Source organism: Babylonia areolata, chromosome 7, assembly GCF_041734735.1.
Source record: "Babylonia areolata isolate BAREFJ2019XMU chromosome 7, ASM4173473v1, whole genome shotgun sequence".
NCBI lineage: Eukaryota > Metazoa > Mollusca > Gastropoda > Neogastropoda > Buccinidae > Babylonia > Babylonia areolata.
In genome coordinates, this window is record NC_134882.1 from 16,483,915 (window position 1) to 16,496,414 (window position 12,500).

At 44.8% G+C, this 12,500-nt stretch overlaps 1 protein-coding gene across 2 annotated transcripts in view; it reads right to left on the reverse strand.

Annotated features, from left to right (window-relative positions):
• Nucleotides 1-12,500, reverse strand: part of LOC143283749 (glutamate receptor ionotropic, kainate 3-like) — a 168,706-nt gene that overhangs the window by 58,910 nt on the left and 97,296 nt on the right. For both annotated transcript variants that reach the window (XM_076590060.1, XM_076590059.1), the window contains exons 3-5: nucleotides 6,275-6,394; nucleotides 2,370-2,609; nucleotides 365-543 (exon numbers count right to left, since the gene is read on the reverse strand). In XM_076590060.1, the coding sequence (XP_076446175.1) occupies nucleotides 365-543; nucleotides 2,370-2,609; nucleotides 6,275-6,394 (539 nt within the window). The remainder of the gene's footprint in view (nucleotides 1-364; nucleotides 544-2,369; nucleotides 2,610-6,274; nucleotides 6,395-12,500) is intronic.

Sequence of the window (12,500 nt, forward strand, 5' to 3'; positions counted from 1 at the left end):
CACCACCACCACCATCCCAATGATCCACCACCCACCGTCTTCACACCCTCCCAGCACCACCACCACCACCATCAAAACGACCAACCCCCCCCCCCCACGCCCCCCCCCCCCCCACACACACACAACAACAACCGACCCAAAACAAGCAGAAATAACTAAATCTACCTCACAGAGCCATCATAACCACCACCACCACCACCGACCACCACCATCAAAACGAAACAACCATCTCCCCAACAGCAACCGACCAAAAAACAAACAAAAATAACTAAAAGAAATAACCCCACAAAGCCATCACCACCACCACCACCACCCCCCATGCACCACGGCACAAGGCGAAGTTAGGTGAGGACAGTAATGTTACCTGCTCGAGGATCGTGCGAGTGTTGTGCCTGTTGCAGAGGACGACAGACGACTCCACAAGAACCTTTCTCATCTCCACCAGACACTTCTTCACCTGCCCGTCCTGCGCCAGGCGGGGCAGCCTCCACCCCCGCACCGTCATCGTGTGGTTCGTCATCAGCTTCTCCAGCAAAGTCACGCCTGGGTACGATACCATACAATACAAAACGATGAAGTGTGAGGCCATGTGATGCGATGTGGTGCGATGCATTTCAATGGAATAATAATAATGATGGTATTTATATAGCGCTGAATCTTGTGCAGAGACAAATCAAAGCGCTTTCGCACAAGTCATTCACACGCAAGCATAACGCTAAAACTGGAGAAACTAACGACAAGGAAGAGGCAGGGAAAGGAGGCTATTTTGGGAAGGGGTGAGTTTAAAAGAGCTGAGTGCGGAGACTTGACGAAGCAAAAGAGGAAGTTCATTCCAACTGCAAGGTCCAGAGACACAGAAAGAACGGCGGCCAACAGTCGAATGTTTGGGTATGCATAAATTGAGTGGATCCGAAGCCGATCGTAGACAGCGAGATGGAGTGTAGAGGTGAAGACAGCCACAGAGATAGGAAGGGGCAGATTTGTGAATACATTTATAACATAGACTGTTGATCTTGTACTTTATTCTGTGTGAGACAGGGAGCCAGTGGAGATGTTGCAAAAGAGGAGTGATGTGCTCAGATCGTTTCTTTCTGAGGACGAGTCGGGCAGCAGAATTTTGTATGCGCTGAAGGGACTGAATGGATGAAGCAGCAAAACGAGATGAAAGGGGACGACACGATACAATGCAACGTTGATGCGATGCAGTGCAAGTGCAATGCAATACATTGCGATGCGATGCTGTGCATTCCAACACAATACAATGCAAAGCAATGCAATGCAATACGACTGAATTCAATACAATACGATACGCTAAGATACGATTCAATAAGACAGGAATCAATGCAATAAAATACCATGCATAAACAACACAACGCAACGCAACGTAACGCAGTGCAATGCAATGCAAGAAATGTATATTCATCCGATCGGTGCTAGTGGTGCATGAGCGTTCATTGCCCCAATCTCTCAGTATGAAATGGAGTAGAGAGGTGTGCAGGAGGACAAAGAAAAAAAAAGAAGAAAAGAAAAATGGAAACAAAAACCAAACACAGACACAGGCACAGACAGAGACTGAATTACACAAACTGAGGCAAGTGTATAGACAATGAGGTAGATAAACAAACACACAGGCAGACATACTGGACAGAAAGAGATGGGGAGACAGAGAGACAGAGAGACAGACAGACAGACAGAGAAGAAGTGCCACCTTCAGCCCAAGAAAAGAACACAAGAAATAATAACGACAAGAAACAAGCACAATAACAAAAGAAAGCAAAACATTCCCGGGCCAGGTTTTTTTCTCTCTCCATAAATTGATAAGTTAATTCATCTGTTTATTCATTTATTCATTTGCTTTATTTTCTAACTCTCTTCTCCATTAAGACCTTCCTTGGATCTCTTGGTGCTAGACATTCGGGTTTCACGATAACCAGAGGTCCCGTGTGCAGCATGCTCTGTGAGCACGTAAAAGAACCCACGGCAAAAAAAAAAGGGTTGTCCCTAGCACAATTCTGTACAACAGCAACAACATTTTAAAAACGTCCTCTTTAATCGTTTAACCAATACACTTGGTGATGTGGTGACAGAAAAAAAAGGGGGGGGAGGGGGGGGCGGGGGGGGGGGCGGGGGGGGGGGGGGGTGGACTACACTGTGACGACACCCTCTCCTCTGGAAGAACAGATCAAATCTCACACAGCCAACTTTCTTGTGACACGAAGTAATACAATACAGTACAATACAATATAATATAATGCAGTGCAGTGCAGTGCAGTGCAATTCTGCAATGCAATACAATACGATGCAACGCAACACAACACAAAACAACGCAATACAATAAATACAATACAAAAAAACACCACTTCCCCCACCTCTGTCATCATCGTAGAAGACGCTGATCTTGCTCCAGGAGTAGAAGTGGGCCACATCGTAAGCGGCCATGCCGATGTCCGCCATGTCGGGAGACAACTCCAGCGTGTAGTCACGTGTCTCTGACGTCACATCCGTGACGGACAGGTAAGGGAGGCGCTGTGACTCCGCCGCCAGTCCCACCTCTCTCTCGTAAGGCCCCACCAGAGCCAGAAGGTTCTGTGACTCCAGGAACGAGTATACTGTGGGAGACAGAGCGAGAAATCGTGTAACTGTATTTCTTGGGGGGGAATATAAATTCAGCAAAAACAAAAAAAAAAAAAAGAAAAAAGAAAAGAAAAGAAAACCAGGGGGGAAGACGGAGGGAGGAAGAGAAAGAGAACAAGGGAAGAGAGAGAGCGAGAGATGGGGGGCAGAGATAGAGACAAAGACAGATAGACAGAACACGAGAGATGTAGAGGATGAGGAAGAGAGATAGAATGAGAGAGAAAGGAAGACAGAGAGAGAGAGAGAGGGACAGGGAAAGAAAGGGAGAGGGAGGCAGACAGACAGAGACAGAGAAAGTGAGAGGGGAGAGAAAGAGGCAGAGAGAGATAGGGCCGACCACAGCCAGAAGGTTCTCCGACTCAAGGAACGACACCGTGGGAAAAAGACAGAACAACACCATGAACGTATTTATTTTAAATATATATATATATATATATATATATATATATATATATATATATATATATATATATATATATATGTATATATATATATATAATACATACTACAGTCGTGTCCGACCATGACCATCAGAACAGTAGAGGACGCAACTGCTGTCCCGACTATCTGGGCTGGAATTTGATTAAATTGGAGAGTGTCTTGCCCAAGGTACATCCCCACTCTCTCGGCAAAGAGGGTTTTAGGACAGTTGGCGTTGGGGTGGTTCCCAAAGGCCAGCTAGCCCCCAAGGCTGCAGCACTAAGAGCCAGTGGAATTTTGCCTCCTAGTTTGAGAGCCATAGTCCTTCACAAAAGACTAAGCTATAAATGATTTCCCATTGCAATGGAGAAGCCATTCATAATACAGCGAGAGCGAGAGAGAGGGCCATCCAAGGCTTGAAGGTATCCTACTCCAGGAACGAGTAAACTAACAGAGACAGAGAAATCATGACTGCATTCATTAAATCAGTACTGTAAAAACAAAAAAAATAATAAAAAATAAAAAGAGGGGGCAGGGGGGGGGAAGATGAGAGGAAGATTGGGAATGAGAAAGAGGAGTGCCAGAAAGGAGAGAGGGAGGCAGATAGGAAGAAAGTGAGAGAGAAACAGAAGAGAGAGGAAGAGAGAGAGAGAGAGAGAGAGAGAGAGCGGCTGAGAGGCAGAGACAGGGTGATCTCTAGATACAAAGAAATAAAGAAAGTAATGGAAAAGTGGAGAGAGAAAAAGAGAGAGAGACAGAGAAGAGAGACAGACAGACAAAGGAAGAGAGAGGACAGAGAGGGACAGACAGGGACAGGTGGGCAGACAGACAGAGAAAGAAATGATGAAAGACATACATACATACATACATACATACATACATACATTCATACATACATACATACATACATTCATACATACATACATACATGCATACATGCATACATACATACATATCAGGAAAGAGAGAAAGAAAGAAAAGAATCAGCATGCCGATTTTGAAATCTAGTCAGAATGCTTGTCAACAATTCTACTACCCACACACATCATCCCAAGACAACTTTCTCCAGTCCTCTCACCCACCTCTCCCCCGTTCCCCCTTCCCTCCCAAGTCTAGAGCATACGATAAGAAAAACAAAACAACAGACCTACATAACATCACGTCAAAATGCTTGTCAAAAGGCCTGTACCACCACATAGGTAATCCTGAGGCATGTTCTTTTTTTCCCCTTTATTTAAATACAATTTTCCTGAAAACTAGACAACGAATAACACTATACAGACAATTCCATGGTATAAATTTGTCTTAAAAAGATAATGAAAGGGCGTATAATATGACAGAAAGAGAACGAGACAATGAAGAGGCCTATAACAAAGAGCATATATCACAGATTGGCATAAGTTTACAGTTGGGCCAACAGCAAAAGTGAGAGCTGTATCAACGGTTTCTCCACTGCAATGGGAAATCACTTTGTGAAGGACTATGACTCTCAAACTAGGAGGCACAATTGCTCTGGCTCTTAGCGTTGCAGCCTTGGGGGCTGGTTGGCCTTTGGGGACCACACTAACACCGACTGTCCTGAAACTCTCTTGGCCGAGAGAGTGGGGATATAGCTTGGGCAAAACACTCTGCACTATAATCAAATTCTAGCTCAAATAGTCGGGACAGCAGTTATATCTCCTCTGCTGTTCTGATGGTCATACTCGAAAACGACTGACTGTGATAATAACACCACATAAAGATAGTCCCGTGGTACATTTTAGATTTGTCACACAAAAAGACAATTAAAAAACACCTATAACACCACACAAAGATAGTCCCGTGGTACATTTTAGGTTTGTCACACAAAAAGACAATTAAAAAACACCTATAACACCACACAAAGATAGTCCCGTGGTACATTTTAGGTTTGTCACACAAAAAGACAATTAAAAAACACCTATAACACCACATAAAGATAGTCCCGTGGTACATTTTAGGTTTGTCACACAAAAAGACAATTAAAAAACACCTATAACACCACACGAAGATAGTCCCGTGGTAGTCCCGTGGTACATTTTAGGTTTGTCACACAAAAAGACAATTAAAAAACACCTATAACACCACACAAAGATAGTCCCGTGGTACATTTTAGGTTTGTCACACAAAAAGACATTTAAAAAACACCTGTAACACCACACAAAGATAATCCTATGGTACCTTTCAAATTGTCTGTAAAAAAGAAGTGGACAACGAAAAGACTCACAACACCACACAGATAATCCCATGGCACATATAAATGTTGTCAACATCAAAAAAAAAAAAAAACAAAACCACGAGGCAATAAAAGGGCATATAACACCACATAAAGATAATCCTTGGGCTCCCTTTTTTCATATCTGTCTCCAAAACTAAACAATAAAGCGTTAGCATTCTTGTTGCTCTTCTGCGTACATGTGCATAATTATTTATCTATGTATCTGTCTGTCTGTCTGTCTATCTATCTATGAATCTATCTATCTATTTGTCTATCTATCTGTCTATGTATGTATGTATGCATGTATGATTGTATGTATGTATGTATCTATATATCTATATATCTGTCTGTCTATCTCAGTCGTTTAATCATGTTCTTGTGTGTGTGTGAATAGAATAGACTAGAATAGATTTTACTGTCATAAAACCGTAAGGTTTATAAGACACAAGTGCAATGGTAAATGAATGAACGAATGAAAAACACACAATTAATCAATCAGTTAATGCAGTAAATTGCAGCAGCATTCATAAACAAATTTCCCCAAATCTTGTTTGTATATATTCATCATCTGTTAGCATCATGTGTGTGTGTGTGTGTGTGTGTGTGTGTGTGTGTGTGTGTGTGTGTGTGTGTGTGTGTGTGTGTGTGTGTGTGTGATGGAGTGTAACAGTTGTAGTATTGAGAATATGTTACTGTGTGGGTTTTGTGCACTGTTGTTTTTATCATCTCAATGATTTTGTTTCACATGTTTCCACTGCTTTTTACGTGCTTTCTCGTTCCACTTTAGGTAATGGATTTGTAAAGCGCTTACAGCTTGCTTGTGCTTCAATTATAGCGCTATATGACAATAAAATATTGTTATTATCTTTTTTTTATCTTTAAAAAAAAAATTTGATAAGGATTTGTTTAAACCGAACTGATTCATTCTTCTCCCTGTCCAGTCCCACTTATCAACCCCCTCCGTGTTTCACGTGCACCACTCACTGTGCTCCATACGCGCGTAGGGAGACTTGGCCGCCTCCGTGGGAACGGTGATGACGGTGAAGGAGTCTGGCAGTGCCGCCTCCATCACTTCCTTGGTGACGTTTCCCCAGGGTATGAGGCCTGCAGTCACACCACACACAGTCACGCCTTATTCATCAACCTTCACCATCGTCATGCAAAGAAAACGAGAAATACACTTGCAAGATGCTGTTGTATATGAGTGCTACAAATCAACTTTTAAGATCCACGTCTGTGGACGCTCTTCAGACTTTTGTCTGATTCGCAGACGTGTTTTAAGTCTTAATTTTCAGATAGCTACCTGATTCATTGCAGGCTAAATAATGTCCTTGTTCCAAGTGCATTAGATCTTGTTCAAGCGATGTTACGTCTAAGCATAAAAAATTATCATTTTTGACTGCAAGTTAATGAAGCATATGTGGGTGGGTGGGATGATATGGGAGCAGGTTCGAGAGGAAAAAAATGGAGAGAGAAGTGGGAGGGGGAAGGGGGGGGAGAAGGAAAGAGAGAGAGAGAGAGAGAGGGGGGGGGGGTACACGGAGAGAGACAGAGATAAAGGACGGAGAGTGAGAGATAGGACGGAGAGAGACAGAGACTAGGGTAGAGGGAGAGAAGCAGGGATATGGGGAAGATAAGGACACACACACACACACACACACACACATATATATATATATATAGAGAGAGAGAGAGAGAGAGAGAGAGAGAGAGAGAGAGGGCGGGGGGGGGGGGCGGGAAGGATCTCCTGAAACCAATTTCCAGATCCGTTTAGCGCGCTATAATCCAGTCATCTTTTATAGTGGAGCCGACAGTGGAAATCATGCTATCGTACTAACTGGGAAGGGGAGAGGAGGGGCGGGGGCGTGGGGGGTGGGGGGGGGGGGGAGACTGCGCAGAAAATAATGAGCTGCATGAAATGGAAGAAGGCTGCAATGGCATGACAATTTCATGGTGCCGGTGGATAATGATGTGATGCAGCTATAAAAGACTGACGGTCCCATAACATTTTACAGCCATCGGAGCTGTGAATTCATATCCCACCGGGTCCATGGCTCGGCATAGGAAGGCGAGGCCCAGTCCTCTCCTTCCGCCGTTCAAACCTCCCCCAGCCGGAGTCATGTACCCATTTATACCTCGGTGGGCGGGCGCAATAGACGAGTGGTTAAAACGTTGGACTTTCAATCTGAGGGTCCCGAGTTCGAATCTTGGTGACGGCGCCTGGTGGGTAAAGGATGCAGATTTTTTCCGATCTCCCAAGTCAACATATGTGCAGACCTGCTTTGTGCCTGAACCCCCTTCGTGTGTAGACGCAAGCAGAAGATCAAATACGCACGTTAAAAATCCTGAAATCCGTGTCAGCGTTCGGTGAGTTATGGAAACAAGAATATACCCAGCATGCATACCCCCGAAAGCGGAGTATGGCTACCTACATGGCGGGGTAAAAACGGTCATACACGTAAAAGCCCACTCGTGCACATACGAGTGAACGTGGGAGTTGCAACCCACGCACGCAGAAGAGGAAGAAGAATAGCTCGGTGTAGTGAGAAAAATGAGAATAAAGTGCTTTCCCTAAAGGTCACAACACCGCGCGGAGCATGTCGAAACGGGGCCTCGAACCCTGATCACTGGTGAACACTGGATCAGAGGTCCAACGTCTAACCGACTCTGCCACGGTGACTCATTATTCCATGTTGAGCAAGAGATAATTGATCAGACGTTTATCTTCCTCACTATCTGCAGTTTATATTACGTCAACGGTAAACTCTGCAGTGAGGGAGTGTGTTCTTATATCAGTGTCTGATTTTTAAAAAAAATTTCAGCATGGGTAATCTGTTGGTGTTGGTTTGACGGTCGTTGTGACCCTGTTTATTTAATCTATTCTTAGCTTTATTGCTTTGTTTAATTTAATTTTATTTCATTTACTGTTTTTTTTTTGTTTTTGTTTTTTTTGCATTCTGGGCAACTGCATCAAATGGGGTTTTCCAGAACACCTCCAAACTTGCAAGGCTCCTGGTTATTTACGGGAATGTCGCCTTAATCTTAATGCTTGAAAATCGGAGTCTATCGTGCAATCTCGCTCTCTCTCACGCCCACACACATACACGCGCGCACGCACGTATACACACACAAGTACACAGATGAAAAAGAGGGATACATATACAGAAGAGAGAGAGAGAGACAGGGACACCGAGACAGAGAATGTAAGATAGATAAGATAGAGAAAGAAGACAATAGAAGAGGGAGAGAGCGAGTGAGAGAGAGAGAGTGAGTGTGTGTGTGAGACAGACAAAGACAGACAGAGAGAGACAGAGACAAAGAGACTGACAGCGAACGTAAGAGAGACAGACAGACAGAGACAGTCAGGGACAGAGATACAGAGAACGTAAGCTAGAGAGAGTGAGAAGAAAAGAGAAGAGAGAGACAGTGAGTGAGAGAGAAAGAGTGACAGACGGACAAAGACAGAGAGAGACAGAGACAGAGAGACTGACAGCGAACGTTAGTAAGAGACAGAGACAGACAGACAGAAAGACAGACAGACAGAGAACGTGAAAGGGAAGGAGGGAGGAGGGAACGCAAACCCAACCGACACGGCGTGCTGGCAGTATGGATGACCCAGCCATGTCTGTGTTGACAGAGAGAGAGAGAGAGAGAGAGAGAGAGTAATGCCCAGCCTCTTTGTTGCTCTTTGTTACCGCTCTACCCTAACCTCATTGTCCTGCCCCCACAATCATATACACTCCTGGTGGAGTGATACTACTGACAGAGTGTTTCAGTCCCTTCATGTCGTTACACAACCCTGCTACTTTCATCTGCAGCCAATTTTACGTGGGGGGGAAAAATACCCCCCAAAACTACAGCAGCTTCACGGGGAAAACAAAACAAAACATAAAAGGCAGCTTTCTGACAGGAAGTGGGAGGAAAACGTCAGGAGGTAAAAATATCCAGTCATGTTACGACACTTCCACACCATTACTTGTAACAATGATTTTCGTCAATAGGGTATGTGTGCTGTAACAACAAGCGCTCCACATTTATGCAGGCGAAAAGGTTCAGTTGAGTTATCTGCCAACTCTTTCCAACAACCCCATGCTTTCTCGCAATCGCACACTTTTCTCGCTCGCACACATTGCAAGAAAGTGTGGGGCGTGCGGAGGGAGTTGGGGTGTCATCGAAATTTGATTTTTTTTTAATTTTCATTTTTTTAGGGTTATTGTACTTAAATTTGATACGGATTGTGTCGTTAACGTGCAGCCATGTTTCAAAGTTAAATAATCGTATAGAATATAGAATAGAATATGTCTTTATTACCCAGTGTACCGGGGTCACAAGGAATATGCAGTGTTATGTCCATTTAGTTTGTGCCAATCAGAATGCCGCTCTTTCCGTTTCTATCCCCACAAACAATGCCAAATTTAACAAAAACAAGGCGACTGGAGTCGATAAGTGTCGGTTCGTGTTCATGACAGGAGTCATCTTGCGTATAGTATGCCTAATTCTTAACTGGAAATGTCGATTATACAGAACATAACATTTCTCACATGTCTGTATTTCAAAAACGCATACAAATTTCCGTTGAAATAGGTTCCTGAATTTAGGACTGATGCTAAAATAGGACGTTACCCACAACACGTCCACGTACAACACAACTAAACCTCAAAGTGGAAAAAAAATCTCCGACGGTCTGCACACATAGTAAATGTACAGGCAGGACACAATTCGATCCGACTTGAAGGTCTAACAAACATGGAAGCAAAAGCTACATGACTAAAAGCTATATTTCAGCAGGAACATAACCAGTCTTAATCACGTGTGATGAAAGATGCTCAGTAAAACCATGAAAGTGTATTCACCAGACTTTGGGGCCCTGCAAAGGAGTGCGAAAAATACTTTTTCAAACCTTCACAGTTGATCATATCATTTGAAGTGCATTCAAACCCCTCTCAAACCTCAGGCAAAAGGAAGAGACGAGTCGACGAAATTTCTCGAACGGCTGGAAGAAATGTGTCAATGACGTAAGTAGCCTATGAAGGTAACCTTTGCTGACAATGACTGGCATTTAGCTTTAATATTTTTGCACTCGTTCCTATAATATGAACGTTTTCAAGACTGCAAATGGCCACAACGTAAATAGATTTTTTGAACACATTGAAAAAAAAAAAATCTGTTTTCAACGCGATCTGAATGGCCTTCAAGCAACGACAGCACGCAAACCACCCCACCCGCAAGCCCAGTTTAACATGTTATCTTTATCCGCGGAGAAAGCGATGAAAACATTGGGGCGAGGTTCCTGTGGACGCAGTGGTGTGGTGTGCTTGGCGTGTCCTGGGAATGTGATCTCATGAAACAGCTGCTGCGGATGTTGCTCGAACCCAAACTGGCACGCTGATATGATAGACACGGCTAATCGACAGACCTCTGGGAGCGGGTGTATCCGAGATTTTGAGACATTTGAAAGAAATTCCCGATACTGCTTATTCTGAAGAGGACTTCAGCTAGGGAGAGAGGTGGGGGGAGGGGTTTGGGGGGGGCGGGGGGGGGGGGGGACGGTGGTGCGGGAGGAGGAAGGGGGTTTATCTGAGGATGGAGCGAAATTCCAGGGTTTTTTTTTTTTCTCGTAGTTTTATGTATCTATCTTTCTCTCTGCGTGCTTTCGTACCCATACGTGTCATACACACACACACACACACACACACACACACACACACACACAGAAAAAAAAACAAAGATAAGCAAAAGGAACAGGGAAGCAAAAGACACGGAGAGACAGACAGACAGACAGACAGAGACACAGAGAGAGGGAGAGACAGACAGACAGACAGAGAGACACAGAGAGACAGACAGACAGAGAGAGAGACAGACAGACAGACAGAGACAGACAGATAGACAGACAGACAGAGAGAGAGACAGACAGACAGAGACAGAGTGAGAGAGACAGAGAGAGAGAAAGAGAGACAGAGAAAGAGAAAGAGCGAGAGAGAGACAGACAGAGGGAGATAGACAGACAGAGAGAGAGACAGACAGAGAGAGACAGACAGACACAGAGAGAGACAGACAGAGAGAGAGAGACAGACAGAGACAGACAGACAGAGAGAGAGACAGACAGAGGGAGATAGACAGACAGAGAGAGAGACAGACAGAGAGAGACAGACAGACACAGAGAGAGACAGACAGAGAGAGAGAGACAGACAGAGACAGACAGACAGAGAGAGAGACAGACAGAGACAGACAGACAGAGAGAGAGACAGACAGAGAGAGAGAGACAGACAGACAGAGAGACAGAGAGAGACAGACAGACAGACAGACAGACAGAGAGAGACAGACAGAGGGAGATAGACAGACAGACACAGACTGACTGCAGAAGTAAAAAAAACCCAGACGGATCCAGAAAGAAAAGGATAGAAAATTGGAGTCTGGGGGATTGATGCCAGACACAGCAGCAGTCTGTCTCACTGTGCTGCCCACCACCTCCTTCCCCACGCCCCCACCCCATAGCCCCCAACTAAGCCCCCCGCCACCCCTCACCCCCCCTTCTTTCTCTCTCTCTCTCTCTCTCTGTCTGTCCCTGTCTGCAAGGTGGTCATACAGTAACAGGATGGCAAGGACACAGCAGAAACCTCCATTCTACCACTTTTGGCAATTGGCACGCTAAGTTTCATGGCTTGCCTCCTTTCCCTATGTGTCCGTCTATCTGTGTCTTCCCAGCCCTCCCCCCCTTACCCTCCCGCCCTCTCTCTCTGTCCCTCCGTCTCTCCCCTCTCGAACCAGCCAATGTGGCAAAGTGATTGGCGTCGCGAAGTGACGGCTGAGAGGACGCGGGTTCGAATCCCAGAGTGTTTGAGTGTGCTGTGGACTTAAATGGGAAGTCGACTGGGACTGACCGCACAATCGAGTATCACCCACTTCACGGATGCGTCTTCGGGTGTGTTGCTCTAATTTCCTGACCAACACTGCAAGTGTCTGTGTCTCTCGGGCCTGGTTGACGCCGGGATATTATCATGAGAGGAAGCGTAGAGTACAGCCTTGTCACGTAGTCCCCAAACCGAAATGGATCTCCATAGCAGCATCGTCATCATTGTCATCCTGTCCTTTATGATCAGTGGAATAATAATGATTAATACCCTCTCTCTCTCTCTCTTTATTCCCCTCTCTTACGTGTGTGCCAAAGCGTGCACGCGTGTGTGCAATCTGATTAAACGTCAATTCATAA